The sequence below is a fragment of the Pipistrellus kuhlii genome, unplaced genomic scaffold (genome assembly GCF_014108245.1).
Source record: "Pipistrellus kuhlii isolate mPipKuh1 unplaced genomic scaffold, mPipKuh1.p scaffold_m20_p_8, whole genome shotgun sequence".
In the NCBI taxonomy this organism is placed as follows: domain Eukaryota; kingdom Metazoa; phylum Chordata; class Mammalia; order Chiroptera; family Vespertilionidae; genus Pipistrellus; species Pipistrellus kuhlii.
In genome coordinates this window covers 13,593,932-13,610,904 of record NW_023425584.1, presented here as the reverse complement: position 1 = coordinate 13,610,904, position 16,973 = coordinate 13,593,932, and the positions used below count along the sequence as shown (strand labels likewise).

Below are 16,973 nucleotides of genomic sequence, written 5' to 3'. Positions count from 1 at the left end.
AATATCTAAAGGGGCTGAATTCTGAACTTTCAAAATGCCAAAAATAAGGTCTTTGTTAACTCACTCCAGGCAGTATCTAGCTGAACAAAAAGGTCTTGGAAGGGCCATGATACCCAGTTTGTGTAGTTTCCTCTGCAAGCACACACATCATTATACTAGGAAATGTCTGAATGTCCAAGGCCAAGATCATTTATGCGGAAGTCCTCCCACTCCCCTCTAGCACAGGTCCTGCTGCTATCATGACCTGGGCAGCAGATAACGGCTCACAAGAAGCTATCCCAACATAAGCTAGTCCCATGATGCTAAGGAGTTATTTTTCAGAAGCACTTTGGTGGCAGGCAGTAGATTGGGAGAGGGGACAGAGTATTGTATGCCTGGCAAAGATAAGACCTGTATGGTTCAGGGAAGCAGGATGAAAGCTGCTTCCAAAATGTGACAGGAATGGTGCTTGGGACATTGCAGCAAGTGAACAGGCAAAGACAACCATGACTTGGAAATGATTTTCCTTTCATGGTCATGTAAAAAGAGCTCTCACAACACAAAATTGTATGAACACTAACTACTATCAACCATATAAATACACATGAGTATATGGACGAAGCCTAAAAGGAATAAAAACCATAAAAACAATTATACAATGAAAAAAAATGTCCTTTAAAAAAAAAAAAAAAGGAAAGAAAAACAGAACTTGTGCATAAAACTCCCCTTGACTAAGGAAGTATCCTATGGCTGGGCTGATTTAATTCTGCTGAGGATCAGCTTCTAGTCCCTGGCTCAGCAGCTGGTATGTTATATCAGTGCCCTGTCTGCACAGATAAAAGCTTTCTGAAAAGACAACTTTGGAGGGAAGGCCAGAAGGCAGTGCCAATTGTCTCTGCCCCTAGGCTCACAGCAGAACAGAGCTGCCAGAACAGAAGACTATTCCCCAGGAATGCCAGCCCCAAGCCAGAATGTTTTCTATTTCCAATGGATTTATTTCTATTTTCTGTCATGTATCTCTGTAACTTTTAAGATTTTCATTATTTTCTTCTAAAACAGTATTCTGTCCTTTGGTGAAAAATACTCTGGGAGATATTAACAGGTGTCATGTGAAAAAAGGATTGCATGGTGAGTTTGGGAAAAGGTTACAGAAAAACAAAGGCAACTTTATTTCTGCAACAATTCTCAGAGACTTTACTATTCTAATGTGCATTGTGAGTCTCTAAAACTTTGAGGACAACACATCTTTTCTCTGGAGATTTTGTAAGTGTCCCCAGAAATCTATTTTGATAGATATATTATTTTTTTTTAAATTGCCTTGTTTTGCCGAAACCAGTTTGGCTCAGTGGTAGAGCATCGGTCTGCGGACTGAAAGGTCCCGGGTTCGATTCCGGTCAAGGGCATGTACGTTGGCTGCGGGCACGTCCCCAGTAGGGGATGTGCAAGAGGCGGCTGGTTGATGTTTCTTTCTCATCGACGTTTCTGGCTCTCTATCTCTCTCCCTTCCTCTCTGTAAAAAAATCAATAAAATATATTAAAAAATAAAATAAAATAAAATTGCCTTGTTTTTCAAACTTCAAAAAAGGTAGTCTATACCTTTCATCTCACCATTTTGGTTTTTAGTTTTCAGTACAGGAATGGGCAAAAGTAGGTCCACAGTTGCAATACAAATAAATAATACAAAAGTTAATAAATAACAATCCTATATAATAAAAGCCTAATATGCAAATTGTCCCCTCAAGTGGTCATTCAATGGGGAAACTGGGAGTTCGACCTCTCTCTACCTCTCACTATGTGTGCTGACCACTAGGGGATGGCGCAGAACGTGGTGGGCGTCAGCAATGCACTGCGACCTCTCACCGGCTACATGGGGGCGGTGATGATGGGTACAGAGGTGTGGTGAGAATGCTGGGTGTCCACCTAGCTCATTCTCACTCCCCCTGCTACCCTCCCCAGAGACACCAGGGCCCGTGTGTCGGGAAAGCCCCCAAGCTCAGGCACCTGTGAGGAGCTCACCCTGCATCTGCGTGGCCTCTTCCCAGTGAGCCGGGCTGGGACCACAGGGGTGGTTGGGCTTCCCATGGGTTTGCACAGGAGCTGGGTGACCCAGAGGTTCACTCTGTGCCCCGGCCCGCAGCATCCAGCCATGCTCACTGCATCTCTGCATGGAGACTCGGGTGCCATGACTCAGGCAGAGGGGGGAACCCGGGGGCCCAGGTGCTGCCCAGGGCCCAGAGGTCAGCTGGGACCTGCCCTTCCATGCCAGACACTCGTGCTTCAATCGCCGGTCAGACCTAGGGACCACACCTATGCAAGAATTTTGTGCACCTGCCCTCTAGTACAAAAATAAACTATTTTGGGTATTCACAACTATAAACTTTCTTTTGCCTACCCCTGTATATTTTTTCTTTTTTACCTAATAGCTTTTCATCTTTTATTTTTCTGTTGGCTGGCTTTCCACTTTTTATTTTCCTTTACATCTCATTTATTTTTATCACTAGAGGCCCAGTGCACGAAATTCGTGCATGGGTAGCGTCCTTAGCAGCTGCTGGCTGCCAGCTGGGGCCTCCCTTCCCTAGCTGCTGGCCACTGGCTGGGGACTTCCTTTGTTCCACGCCACCCCCTGGTGCTCAGTGCACATCACAGTGAGCAATTGAACTCCCAGTTGGTTGAACTCCTGAGGGGACACTTTTAATATTAGGCTTTTAAATATATATATATATATTTTAAATCTCTTTGATCTTTAGTTTCCTATCTTAAATCTCATCTGCTTTACGTTTTGTACCTTTTCCCCTGGTATTTAAAACATTTTTAAACTTCATTCCATATTTGAAAATCTGCTTGCTCACTAAAATGTATTTGTAACTCCCAAATTAACATTCAATGCTTTCATGGTCACTGTGAACATGTATAGAGCAGCAAAAAATTTGAGTCATCCCTCATACACATTCCCAGCTGAGGTGGGATCCCAAAGGTGATGCTCTGCCTTCTTTCCATTCTCACATTATAAACCAGTGTCCCTTCCGTGGTCTATTTAGTGCCATGTTTTGCACTGTGCTTTTTCTTGGTGATTTCACCGTTTAAGATGCCCCCAACCCCAGTGCTGAAGTGCTGTCTAGTGTTCCTAAGCATAAGAAGGCTGTGCTATGCCTTACAGAGAAACTACCTGTTAGAGAAACATTGTTTAGACATGGGGAATTACCATTTATAACCATTACAGTGAAGATTAGCTCAAGCAAGAAACAACATTGTTTTTCTGGGGTTTGATTAGGAAAGGTCTCAGAATATCTCCCCACAGATTGCTTATCAGTTGTAATGAGAAAAACTGTAAGTGGAGGGACCATATAATAACTTGACTGGATATTCACAATTAAAATGACTAGGAAGGGAAATATAGACATTGTTTTCCTACAGAAAAGGACACAAGATTACTTAATGTAATGCTCCAGCTCAGGACACATAAGCTGAGAAATATCAGTTAAACCTAAATTGAGGAATATTCTATAACTGGCCTATGATCCTCAAAAATATCAATGTTATGAAAGATTTTTTTTTTAAATTAAGGAACTCTTCATTAAAGGAGACTAAATAATCATGTCAATTAAATAGAATACATAACCCTGGACAAAATCCTATATTGTACCAGAGTGGAATAAGTGACAAAATCAGAATATGGACTACAGAGATAAAATTATTGCTTCAATTTTAAATCTAAACCTGATACTGTGCTGTTAAAGGAATAATCCTTGTTCTTAGTAAGTGCGCACATAAGTCTTTGAGGCAAATAATGGGGTCTTGTAACCACAATTTTCAAATGGATCAGAAAAGCGTGTGTGGGTGTATAGACAGATAAAGAATGGAGAAGGAAAAGAGAGAAAGACAAATATGGCAAAATCTTAAAAATTGGTGAATCTAGATATAGGACATATAGGTGTTCTTTTTATTATTTTTAAAACTTTAATTTCAAATAAAAAATTATTCAAAAAAATCTCATTACATAGTAAGACTCAATGCCACTGAATTTAATACTTTAAAATGATTAATTTTATATTCCATGACTCTTACCTGAACAAAAAAAAATTTTTTAATCTGTTTAAGAAATACATGTAACTTGGAGCAAAATTAATCTTCATGAGAAGGACTGGTTGGTTTATTTCGCTTTCATTTTGAACTGTCATTTTCTTGACTTTAACAGTTTGGAGAACATTTATTTTAGTGTCAAATTAGGCAACAACTAGTTTTCTCAAGTGCAATCATTCCTCCATTAAAGCATCGAAGAGTTTAGATGCTTTTACATATAGAATGCGTCCGTTTTTATGCAAAGGACATTTATCAGTTAAGAAATTATGAAATTTAGGCTTACCTGATTTTTATAATTAAAGTCATTTTATTTTACATTTAAGATATTGTTAAAGAAACAGTAATAAAGCAGTCCTCCTTATTCACAGCTTTGCTTTCTTCATTTTCACTGCCTGTTCAACCATGGTCCAAAATATATTAGATGGAAAACTCTATAAATAAACATTTTGTAAGTTTTCAATTGCTCAGTGTTCTGAGTAGCATGATGGGATCTTGTGCTGTCTGGCTCTGTCCAGCCTGGGATGTCAATCATCCCTTCGTCCAGCATCTTCACACTGTATACACTTTCCATCCGTTAGTCACTTAGTAGCCATTTCAGTTATCCTGTTGTGTTAAAGTAACCCTTATAGTAGCCTAATCCTATTTCACAACATCAACATCATTCAGCTCACACCAACCATCTCATCACATAGGCATTGTATCATCAAAGGAAAAGAAAACTGAGTATAGCAAAAAAGTACTTTGCACTGTATTTTTGACAGAGTATATAAAAGTTGGGTACTATCCATGGTTTCAGGCATCCACTGAGGGTCTTGGAAAATATACCCCACAGATAGGGGGGACCTACTGGATAAAAAATGCAAATCTAATTGTTTTGGGACACAACCACCTCACCCAAACTATGTTCACATGTCAACCAGTCCTAAGTATTTATGAGTAAAAAAATCATAAAAGTTAAACATTTCAGTCAACTAAGCCAAAAACATCCTCAATGAAGCTCTTAATATTATTCTATTATAAAGTTTTCATGTAACACAGTAATGTATTACCCCATATTTAATGACAAGTGAATAAAAACTAGCAAAATGTTACATCTTATATAATAAGACCCCAATATGTAAATCGACCGAATGGTGGAATGACCTTCAGCTATGATGCGCACTGACTACCAGGGGCAGACGTTCAACACAGGAGCTGGCCCCTGGTGGTCAGTGCGCTCCCACAGGGGAAGCACGGTTCAGCCAGAAGCCGTGCTCACGGCTGGTGAGCACAGCTGTGGTGGCAGGAGTCTCTCCTGCCTCTGAGGAAGCACTAGGGAGCAGCAAGCTGAGCAGTAAGGAGCAGAGAGCAGGCAGGCAGTACGGAGCGAAGGGTCCCGAACTACCAGAGGGATCCTGGACTGTGAGAGGGATGTCCACCTGCCAACTTAGGCGATCCCTGGCAGCAGTCATGCCCCGAGGGGTCCCAGATGTGAGATGGTGCAGGTCGGGCTGAGAGACCCCCTCCCAGTGCACAAATTTTGTGCACCAGGCCTCTAGTTTAGATATAATAGTAACAGCATATTTATTACTCTACATAACCAGAATACCAATTTCCACTTGCTAGAAAAACTTTTAACCAAATATTTAGCATAAAATATTTTAAAGTTATTTTGTGCCTGGCAATATGGCTCAGTGGTTGAGCCAACCCATGAACCAGGAGGTCAGGGTTCGATTCCTGGTCAGGAAACATGCCCAGGATTACTTGCAGGCTCAAACCACAGAAGTGGGTGTGTAGGAGGCAGCCCATCAGTGATTCTCCCTCATCATTGATGTTTCCATCCCTCTCTTCCTCTCCCTTCCTTCCTCTCTCTGAAACCAATTAAAAAATATATTTTTAAAAGTTGTTTTGCAAATTCCATTCATTACAAATTCAACTGTATATCATTATCAATTCAAGTGCCAGTTCCTCAACTGCAATTTCTAATAAAATTTAAAAGCCTGAGCTCCTGCAGGGACCCGTTTGGCTCAGTGGCTAGAGTGTCAGCCTGCGGACTGAAAGGTCCTGGGTTTGATTCCGGTCAAGGGCATGTACCTTGGCTGCGGGCACATCCCCAGTGGAGGGTGTGCAGGGGGTGGCTGGTCGATGTTTCTCTCTCATCAACGTTTCTAACTCTCTGGCCCTCTCAATTCCTCTCTGTGTAAAATCAATAAAATATATTTTTTTAAAAAATTAAAAAAAATAAAAGCCTGAGCTCCCAAGGTCTATTTAAAAAAAAAAATAGGAACATTATTTCTATTCAACAACCCAAAACACTCTTACTCTGTACTTATAGCAGCTTCAGACTCACATTGCTTTATATGTAAGTTTAATTGTGAAATAATCTTTCCTATTGCTAACAGTTGTGTAAGGCCACTTGCACAGATTATTTACTTTTTTTTAGTAAATCCTTTGTTTGTTTGTTTGTTTGTTTGTTTTTAAGAAAGGACAGTGAAGCATCCTATGTTAAACTGGCTCCACAAGCAGATTAAATATCCAAGGGACAAGCAGATCAAATATCCAAGGCATTAAAAAGTGAGTATAGCATAAGTTTAATCTGCTTCATAGATCCATCCCAATTCTAGTTTTTAAGGATATAATAAAATAGCCACTAAAATTAGAACAAATCTAAAGAATAAGTCTTTTTGTTCAACCATTGAGCCACACCAGCCAGCTGAGTGAAACATTTTAAAAGGATGCATACACATTTACCACATAATTTTTTATTCAGAAGTTATTAAAAAAAAAAATTAGAATTAAAGACTAAGAGTTTAGAAACTAAACAAAATTCATATACAAAAAGGCTAACTAGACTTTTCTTAAGTATAAAACATGCCTATCTATTGCTCTACAGTAACAAAATCATTCATATTTAATAATTCATCAGCTAAATCTAACCACAACTCATAAATAGCTATAAATTGGTTCCAACATGCCATGTTCTTTTACCTGTATTTAATTTTCAGGCTAAAGAGCTCTAGTATGCCAAAAGAATTTCTTGCTGGCTGGAGAGAATGGATTGAATACTTGGAAAGCCCTTTCTGCAATGTGCTTTCTTTGCATATACTGCTCACCTTATCGTCAGAGATCATGAATTTGATATAATATTTTAGAGGGCTTTTTTTCTTGATATTGTTCAGTCTCTTTAAGGATAAATGGTCAACTTCAATTTCCCTTCAAAAAATAAATCTTTTACATTTTAAAGATGATATCTTTAAAATCTTGAGGAAATAGAAAACAAACTAAACAAAAATGAACAGATGGAGCAATATGTCTTTCCAAAGACTTTATTCCTCAATATGTCTTTCAAAGGAGTAATTTCTGCAATATGCTGTACAATGCTAAAGTAAAAGCATTTATGATTTGGTAAACACAACCACAGGACACACACAACAGATATTTAATGAGCTTTCCTACATATAGGTTAAGATGTCTACTCAAGTGAAGAATAGCCACTGAAAATAATGATCTATGGATTAGGACACAGTTCTTCTTGTAGTAGTATGCCACGTTTCACATGCATTTAATCGTCACACGAACTCTGTAAAATAAATATTTCCTTTTTATGGATGAAGACATTGAGAGATACTGTTCCAGTGCTGTTTCTTGTAGACCTACTACTACTACTGGATGTGATACAATTTCAATCCAGTTCTGATCTCTGATCTCTGAATCACAAACTATTTCCCAGATCTATTAAATATACTTGTAGGTGCCTATGTATAGTAGGAGAGTATGTATGGCTAGGAAATTACCACAAAAATGGACAAACAGCCAAGACCGGTTTGGCTCAGTGGATAGAGCGTCGGCCTGCAGACTGGAAGGTCCTAGGTTCGATTCCGGTCAAGGGCATGTACCTTGGTTGCAGGCACATCCCCGGTAGGGGGCGTGCAAGAGGCGGTTGATCGATGATTCTCTCTTATCAATGTTTCTAACTCTCTATCCCTCTCTCTTCCTCTCTGTAAAAAATCAATAAAATATATAATTTTTTAAAAAGGGACAAACACATGATTAAACTAAACAAGAAGTTTAAACAGTTAAATACATTGTTGCAAATGTTAAGTAATGTTAGCTGAGGCTAAAAAGAGTTAACTTTGTATATAAGACTCATTACAAGTATAAAAATGTACTTTGAATCTATGAGGTAGTTTTGTTCTCCAAAAATTGGAACTTGAATTTGATCAAAATAACTAGAGACAATTACCAATTTATAGAGAATACCGAGGTTAGAGAAACATTTAAATATAATAACCCCATGGAGGTCCAGTTGGTAAAATGCAGACCAAGGGCAATGCAAATAACCATATTTCTTCAACAAATAAACTTCGAGAGTGAAGAAAAGTAGAGGATGAACCTACAGATCAAGAGAATCAAGAGTTATATCCATTAGCCAGAACATCACAAAAGGAATTATAAAGCAATTAAAAAATGGATACTGACTGAACATTTGATATTAAGTAATCAGCATTTTTAAAAGATTATATAATGGTACTAGACACCAGTGCACAAATGCACTGGTGGGGTCCCTCAGCCTGGCCTGCATCCTCTCGCAATTGGGGACCCTTTAGGGGATGTAATAGTGCACGAAGAGGCAGGCGGCTAGGGAGAGGTCTGAGCCTTGCCAGGAGCTGCACCACTCCTGCTCATCCTGGCCCACTGCACCTGTGCTGCCACAGATACAGGAGGCTCACGCTGCCACAGCTGCGCTCACCAGCCATGAGCCCGGCGTCTGCCACCTGTCAGTCAGCTGAGCTGCGCTCCCGCTGTGGGAGTGCACTGACCACCAGGGGGCAGCTCCTGCATTGAGCATCTGGCCCCTGGTGGTCAGTGCAGTGATAGTGACCAGTCAATGGTCGTTCAGTGACTTAGGGTTTTATATACATAGATTGTGGTTATGATTTTTTTAAAAAGATGGCTCCTTACCTTTTGGAGATTGATAAATTTATAGATGAAATGATAGGTGTTTAGGATTTGCTTTGGAATAGTAATATCAAGTGGGAGTGCTAGGTAGACATACAGATGAAGCATGATTGCCCAAATTGTTGAAGCTATTCATGTGTACACAGATAATCCCTCCATTTTCTGATATATTTGAAATTTTGCATAATAAAAGCTAACAAACATATAAATTCCAATTGGATATGAAGTCTAGATATGATATAAAAGATAAAACAACAAAACTTCAAGATTAAAAAATGTTATTTAAGCTGCCTATATTCTTAAAGGAAATGTAATATTGAAATAAGAAAATACCCAAGAACAGAGAAAAAATTTTGCCTAAAAACTATACTGTAAAAACTAGGAGTACTACTAAGAAGTACTTAAGGCGGCCAAGTACTTTTAAGAGGATATATCAGTAAACATATGAAAAACTTTAAGTAAACTAACACTAAAGAGGGTTCAGGAGAACACAAGGCAGTTAAGTGCTTTTAAAAAGCATCTTGACGTAGTACTAAATAGATTAAACTACAGAAAATCACCCCTAAGAAATGCTGGCAGAAGATAAATTAAACTAATCTTTCTTTGGAATTAAATTCTTATCTACTTCGGTCCAGTTACTAGAAAAGAAGAAGGATAATTAAATTATTGTTTTAGCAATAATAATTATTTAAAACTGGTTCAAGAAAAGTTGATATGGGAAGACAGAAAGCTGACAATCACCTTTGCTTTCAAGTTCTAAGAAGCAAACTGAACAGAGATTTAGTGATAAGATAGGAAAAATAAGAGGAAAAACTGAAAGAAAAGCAAAACAGTTGGTAAGTTCAAGGTGTGGCATATTTGTAGTGCCAAGCTTCTTTGGTTAATCCTCCCTGAAGGACATTTTTCCTATTGATTTTTAGAGAGTGAGAGGGGGAGAGAAAGAGAGAGAGAAACATTGATGTGAAAGTGACATATCGACTGGTTGCCTCTTGAATGCACCCAGACCCCCGACGTGGGCATACATGCCCTTGACCAGAATTGAATCCTTGACCCTTGAGTCCTCGGGCCAACATCAAACCACAGAGCAAGCCAGCTAGGGTTATAGTGGCAAGTTTCTTTAAGGCAGATATTTTACTTTGCAAGTTCACAAAATACAGCACTAATCCAATAAACAGCAAATGTTCTATTTGTTGAAATGATCAAACTATCCTATATAATAAAAGGCTAATATGCAAATTGTCCCGTTCGACCTGGAGTTTGACTAGGGGGTGGGGCCAACCTGCCAACTGTCCATGACCACCGTTTGGTGGGACCCCCCTCCCCCGCCAGCCCCGACCCCGATCAGAGATGGGGCCAGCTTGCCAACAGCCTGTGGACCCTTCCCCACCAACCCCTCACCCCCTCCCGCCTGGTCGGCCTTCCCAACCCAATCAGGGGTGGGGCTGGCCAGCCAACTGCTTGTGGGCCCTCACCCTAGCCGGACCATGCACGAATTCTTGCACCGGGCCTCTAGTTTTCTATAAAAGCAAAAGGTTCTCCCTCTGGGGTCAGCCTGATGAGAACAGTAGTTTCTACAGCTCTATTACATTATTTAACACTTAAGAACTAAAAACTTGCACAAAACACACAAAAAACAAACAACTTACCGACAGAAAATGCAAACTATGCTTAAGAGAGTAACTTCAAATGGACTATCTGTAGCAGTTGCCTTAGGACCTTGGCCAGCACTATTGAAATCACTATCATAACAAGAATAAGAGCCACCGTTGAAATAGATTTACCATCTATAGTAATAAAAGCATAACATGCTAATTAGACCAGACAGCCGGATAACCTCCCAGACAAAGCTGGGGCTGCAAGGGCCGAGGCAAGCCACCATGGCTGCAAAGGCCAAGCTGTGAGGGCCAAGCCCCTTGCACGAATTTTGTGCATCAGGCCTCTAGTCCTATATAATAAAAGCCTAATATGAAAATTGTTTGACCCGTAGTTTGACCTCTTGCTATGACCACCAGGTGGCGGCATGGAACATGGCGGCCGGCAGAGAAGGCACTGCTGACCCCAATGGATTCCGAAGAGAGCTGGACGGTGGCAGTATGGTGGAGCAGGTGAGCAGGCAGAGCCAGGGTAAGGCAGATGTGAGTGGGGACCCAATTGTACTATTGATCACCCTGCAGACGGCCACAACCAGTGGTGGCAGTGCGGGGGGTAAGGGATAGGAGAGGGGCTCAGCATCAACTGATCATCCTGCAGGCACTGTCCCCTCCAACAGGTGAGGGGACAGTGCCAGGCCATGGCGGGGTGCCAGGCTGGGCTGCGGGACTACGAGGCTGGGGGTGTGAGCTGGAGCTGCACTGCAAGCCTAGGAGCATGAGCTGGGGCCCCTTCCCAGCAGGCCACCCCAAGAGACCCCACCCATGCATGGATTTGTGCACCGAGCCTCTAGTTAATTAATATTACCCCTGAGATGAAACAAAAAGATTAGCCAGGCTTGAACAAAAAGTAGCAGTTTTGATCTACCACTATACCATGTCACCGTTTCCAAAATTTGAAAAAAACACACAAAACAAAACTACAGCAACTTTCAATTTATACCATGAATGGCATGACAAAATATAAAAGTATCCAATTTTATTACAACCTCAAATAAAGGGAGGCAGGCCACAGGATAGCAATGGTCAAGCTAATCCTAGTTGGTGGGAGTGGTACAACTTATCCTTTCCTGCCACAGCTGCCTTTTGTGCAACTTGAGTACAAACGGGAGGAAACTGGCACTCCAAGTTCTGCTGATTTATAGCTTTATCTGCTTTTCCTCAGTTCTACAATGTTCTGCAAAACAGAACATTTAATACCACCAGGAGGTGCCACAATTGTGGAAAATATCTCCACACCTTCTGTAAGTCTTAAAGGTCTCAAAAGCCAGTATTTGAAATATATCATTACACTTAAGAACTGCCACCATATTGGATCAAACAGTAGTAGCTCCAGGAAACACATTTGGAAAGAGTATATTTTTCTTCCTGAAGCAGACCTCATTGGATAATGATATACACTAAATAAAAGTCCTAGTTTTCCTGAGTCATATGTTGCACTTACTTACTGCATAAAGCATTTACATAGAATATTTATTGATTACCACTTTTTTTTAAGATGTCCTTTTTTAGCCAAAACTGTCTCAAGAGGATAATGACTTTCCAAAATTTATCTGCTATTATGAAATACTACTACCAGTTTTTTCGTGTGGTGGAAATTCATGTCTCCTAATAGCAAAGTTGAAAAAGTCCTCCTCTAAGCCAATCCCTCATTTTTCAGATAAGATTTGGAGAGTCATGTGATTCTGCCTCAAATCATACATATAACTAATCTAAAAGCCAGTGATAGAATCTGAACTGAGTGCCCCAAGCCCCAAACCAATGTCCTTTCTAGGTAAGCCTTCGTTCTATGAATCTGAGTTCTCAGAGCAGTCCTTAATCACTTCATTGTTTCCTCATTTGCAAGTTTCCTGATCACCTTATCTCCTTGCTAATCAGAGCGGCCATTCTATGGATCCATTTCACCTCCATTAATAGCATTTTAAGGTGAACAGTCTAACTGGACAGTGCCACTGGTATTGGTTCTGTAAGATGCTTACATTTCTGGGGAAGAACTTCTTCTCTCCTGCCAGGGAAAGATGAAAATTAAATCCCCAGTATTCATCAATAAAATAACATTATGTTCTAAACTTAACATCATGTGTCAGACACCCACAAAAGCTTTCAAAAGCCCCTGGTGGCAACATTCTTACAAGTTCTTGAATAACTTGGTTCAAGTCTCCGTTCTAAATTGGGTTACAAAGGCAGAAGTTATTTTTCAACAATAGCTCCTCTATTATGTGGCAAATTTAACCTAAAGCACTGGAAGATTAGTAAGGCAGGTGATGAAACATACAATGAAATGAACACCAGCAGCAGGAATATCATCTTGATTTCTATCTCATGAAAAATGTACAGCCTCTACAAATTTTTTGAGTACCATAAATTTAATCCTCTAAGATAACAAGGTGTTTTTTAGTGGGGCTTTTTCCCTGTTCTCCTTCTTAGAAACTTCTGGACTTTTAAAAACTGTCTAAGCTAGTACCCTAGTCTTTACACCACATATGAAAAAACAACCAATGAACCTGGATCTGGAAAAGAAACAGTATTTTATCTTTGGGAAGCAAGTACATAAACAGCAAAATAAGCCCATTTAATGGTCAAATGAAAAGTTGATAAATGAAAATTATTAAAGCAAATCACTTTTCAAACATAGGGCTTATTTATCATTCTCAATGCAGAACAGTTGCTATAGTTATCAAAAATATACTGATGTAAACATACTGCGTTATCTAATCTCTTAGACCTTAATTCTAGCATTCTAAGGTAAGAATCTATCCTTATTTTCATACTGCACCTGACAACACTGGGACACTTGAGGTGAATTAACTTGTCAGGTTTACAGCGTTTGAACCAATTCTTAAAACTATGCTGTTTAGGTGATCAGTATGCCTTCTTGGTAGCATAGAAAATTTGGTCAAACTCTAAGTTCTATGTTTTTTAAAGAGTATATTTTTCTTCCTGAAGTAAACCTCAGGAACCTGATGTATTATCACAGCCAATGTGAATAATTTTTTCTGGAGTCAGGAAGCCTAACAGTTTGCCACCTACACTTCCTAATTTTAGTTGGGATGGGTGACACAAATGAACTGTGTGTCATCACACCGCAAACCCAAAAGGAAGAGACTGGTTAAATTCTTTAACTTTATTTCCTGCCTAGCAGGTCTGACTTAAGCCCTGTTATAACTGATATAATCAATCTAAATGTTCAAGTTTTCTCAGTGTAGTAAGATACTAAAGTTATCATTTACGTCTTACTGGAAATCAACCAAGTATTAGTCATTTTACCTGTCAGAGAAGTTAAAGCAGATCAGCAAGATATAAATCTGGGCTGTTTTCTATTTTTTTAAGGGGAAATCTCTTAATGACTCGTTAATTAAACCTTATGAAACAAAGGGCTCTCCAATACTGTAGTGTTGAAACAGGAAAAGAATCACAAGAAGTTATGTGGTGAGCTACTTTCACTGGTGCTAGAAAAGGAAGGATGAGTCCCCTCTCGATTTTAACTCCTCCAGCCTGACCACAATGGCCACTTGTTACACCTATCACCCACTCCACCTGCAGGCTCATCAGGAAGCAAAAGAAACCCAGCAAGGTGAAGATCTATCCAGACCAGGCGTAAGGACTCTGCACCGCACCCCGCGGGACACAGGGCCAGAGCACTGCGTCCCCCACCCTCTAGCCTCCCCCGCTGCCCAGGAGGCAGAGCGCACAGCCTGCGGCCAAGGCGGTCCTCCGCCGCCGGGGCAGTGACCCGCTCCGCCAGCCCCGCCCCCTTCCCTGGCCAAAGGGTCTGCGCCTGGGAGGACGGGGGTAGGGACCGGGAAGGAGGCCCGGAGAGGGGTGGAGGGGGCCAGGAGGAAGAGTCCCTTCCCAGCCTCGCCGATCGGGAGGAGGACTGGGCCCCGGAGCGAGCGGGCCGCCGCCATGATGGCCGGGCTGGGCGGGGGGGCGTGACACGGTTCGCCGTGCACAGGGCCAGCTCCCCTCACCTTCCCCCTCCCCCGCGTGGGCCTGGCCACAACTGCCCCCGGATACTCACGCTTTGTCCACCAGCTCCCGCACCTTCCACATGTTCAACATCGTGCCGCGCGCGGGCCGGGCCGCGCCGCCCTCTCCTGCTCCCCACGGACCCCGGGACACTTCCGCACCGGGGCAGATCCGGGCCGGACGCGCCGCTGCCGCCGCCTAGAACTCCCCAGTCCGCTCCGGCTCCAGCCCCAGCCGTGGCGCTGCCGGTGACACGTCGAGACGCGGGGCAGCGGCGCTGCGTGGGGCGGAAGTGCCCGACGCCCCTCCCACTGTGCGCGGGGCACGCCGGGATTCGTAGTTCTCTGCGCGCCACGCGCAGCCTTAAAGTTTAAACTTAGAGTAGGTGTGTGAAGGTGGGTACAGTGGATCTTAAACTTTCCGGGTTCCCGCACCCCTCCGACCCTACAGAAAATCGGAAACTCTGGGGGTGGGGCCCAGCAATCTGTGATTTTAACACATCCTCCACGCTCAAGTTGCAGAACCACTGGTTCAACCGTGAAATATTGCTATGCTATTAATAATGATTATACGGAAGTGGGAGTGGTGTATGTGTTCCTCACTGACAAGCAGCACTGTATTTGGTTCCAAGTGTCCAAACATGCTTCCTTCTCTAGGCCTTAGTTTCCATTCCTGTAAATTGAAGAAGTTGTAATCTAAAACGATTCCTCTTAATTCTATGATACAGCGGTTTACTATTTAGATAGCTACCCTGGATACTTTTGTTAGATACTTTTTTAGGAAGCTCAGAAACTCACTTCACACTCCATTGCAAACGGTAGGAAACCAGTACTATGACACACCCAAGAACTTGGCAGCATAAGTAGACACACACACTGTATGTATTCAGTATTTTTTTAAAATATATTTTATTGATTTTGTACAGAGAGGAAGGGAGAGAGATAGAGAGATAGAAACATCAATGAGAGAGAGTCATCGATCAGCTGCCTCTTGCACACCCCCTACTGGGGATATGCCCGCAGCCAAGGTAATGCCCTTGACCGGAATCGAACCCGGGTCCCTTCAGTCCCCAAGCCGACGCTCTATCCATTGAGCCAAACCGGTCTCGGCTGTATTCAGTATTTTATTGCAATGGTTGTTGTAATTTCATTTTTCACTTACATATTTTTGACAATGTTCATCTTAAAGCTGTAAATACCCTTAAAGATCATTTGGTCCACCTGCTTAAGTTTTACAGTTCTTTTCATTCTACACATATTTATTGAGCATCTTCTATATGCCAGGAGTGGGGAACATAGATGGGGACAAGACAGACAAGCCCCAGCTCTCTTGGGTCTTAAAGCTCTTAGGAGGAAGCAAAATAATCAAAGAAACATTAAGACAATTGCAGATAGCCCTGGCCAGTGTGGTTGGGTGTTGTCCGGTGTACTGAAAGATTGCTGATTCAATTCCTGGTCAAGGCACATGCCAGGGTTGCAGGCTCCATCCCCAGTAGGGGGCATACAGGAGACAGCCAATCATGTTTCCCTCTCATATCCCCCTCCCCCTTCTTCTCTCTCTAAAAATCAATTTAAAATCTTTTTTTTTTTTAAAGACACTTGCAGATAGAAAGTGCTTGAAGAAGACAGATGGTAATGCTACAGAGAATGATGTTAGAGAAAAATGACACTAGGAAATACTTAAGGCCTATTTGAGGACATTATATTTAAGCTGAAACTTGAATGATATAATGGAGCTGACCATACAAGAAAGATTTGCAATAACACAATTCCTGGTGAAGGTAACCGACAAAGACTGATTCACAAAGGAGAAGTGAAATGCTGCTCATCAGAAAGCAAGGTAACAAGGATCCCAAATCAAGAACTCAAGACTTCTGACCTCACGTTCCTCAAGTCAAGTCACCTCTTCTTGTTGTATCCACTTAATTACTGGAAGCAGCTTTGAAAAGTGTTTCAATAAGGCTTTGGGATTAAGGCCTGAGAGAAGCAAGTTGAAAGCATTGCCAGGCAGAAAAGCACCAAAAGCAGAAATCATGACAGAGCTATTTCAGAGCTTTGTTGAGCTAGAAAGAGTCCTTGGGCAGATGAAGTGAGTTGGAGAGGTGGTGGAAGGGGCAGGTAAAGATGAGCAGAGATAGGCAGAAGTTTTTCAAATAAGTTTTCTGTCAAAAGGACTATCCAGCCCAAGATTCAAAGGATAGAATGTGGCAAGAGGAGATAGGGAAACTGCTTTGCATAAATAAGAGCTCAGCAAGTTAATCTTCAAACAATCAGGTGAGAGTACATCAGCAGAATAGCAGGGCATAAAAATAACCACCTTCCCAACTTGGACCTGTTTGCAGGTGTATAGCAGTTTGCA

General features: G+C 41.5%; 1 protein-coding gene across 4 annotated transcripts in view; it reads right to left on the bottom strand.

Moving 5' to 3' along the window:
• CLINT1 (clathrin interactor 1) overlaps positions 1 to 14,934 on the bottom strand; it is a 50,537-nt gene extending 35,603 nt beyond the window's left edge. For 2 of the 4 annotated variants that reach the window (XM_036424961.2, XM_036424962.2), the window contains exon 1: positions 14,668 to 14,920. In XM_036424961.2, coding sequence (XP_036280854.1) covers positions 14,668 to 14,708 — 41 coding nt within the window. In that variant the 5' untranslated portion in view covers positions 14,709 to 14,920. Of the gene's footprint in view, positions 1 to 14,667 lie in introns of all 4 variants that reach the window. The other 2 variants (XM_045576845.1, XM_036424960.2) reach the window with 2 other exon arrangements.
• Positions 14,935 to 16,973: the final 2,039 nt, after the last annotated feature.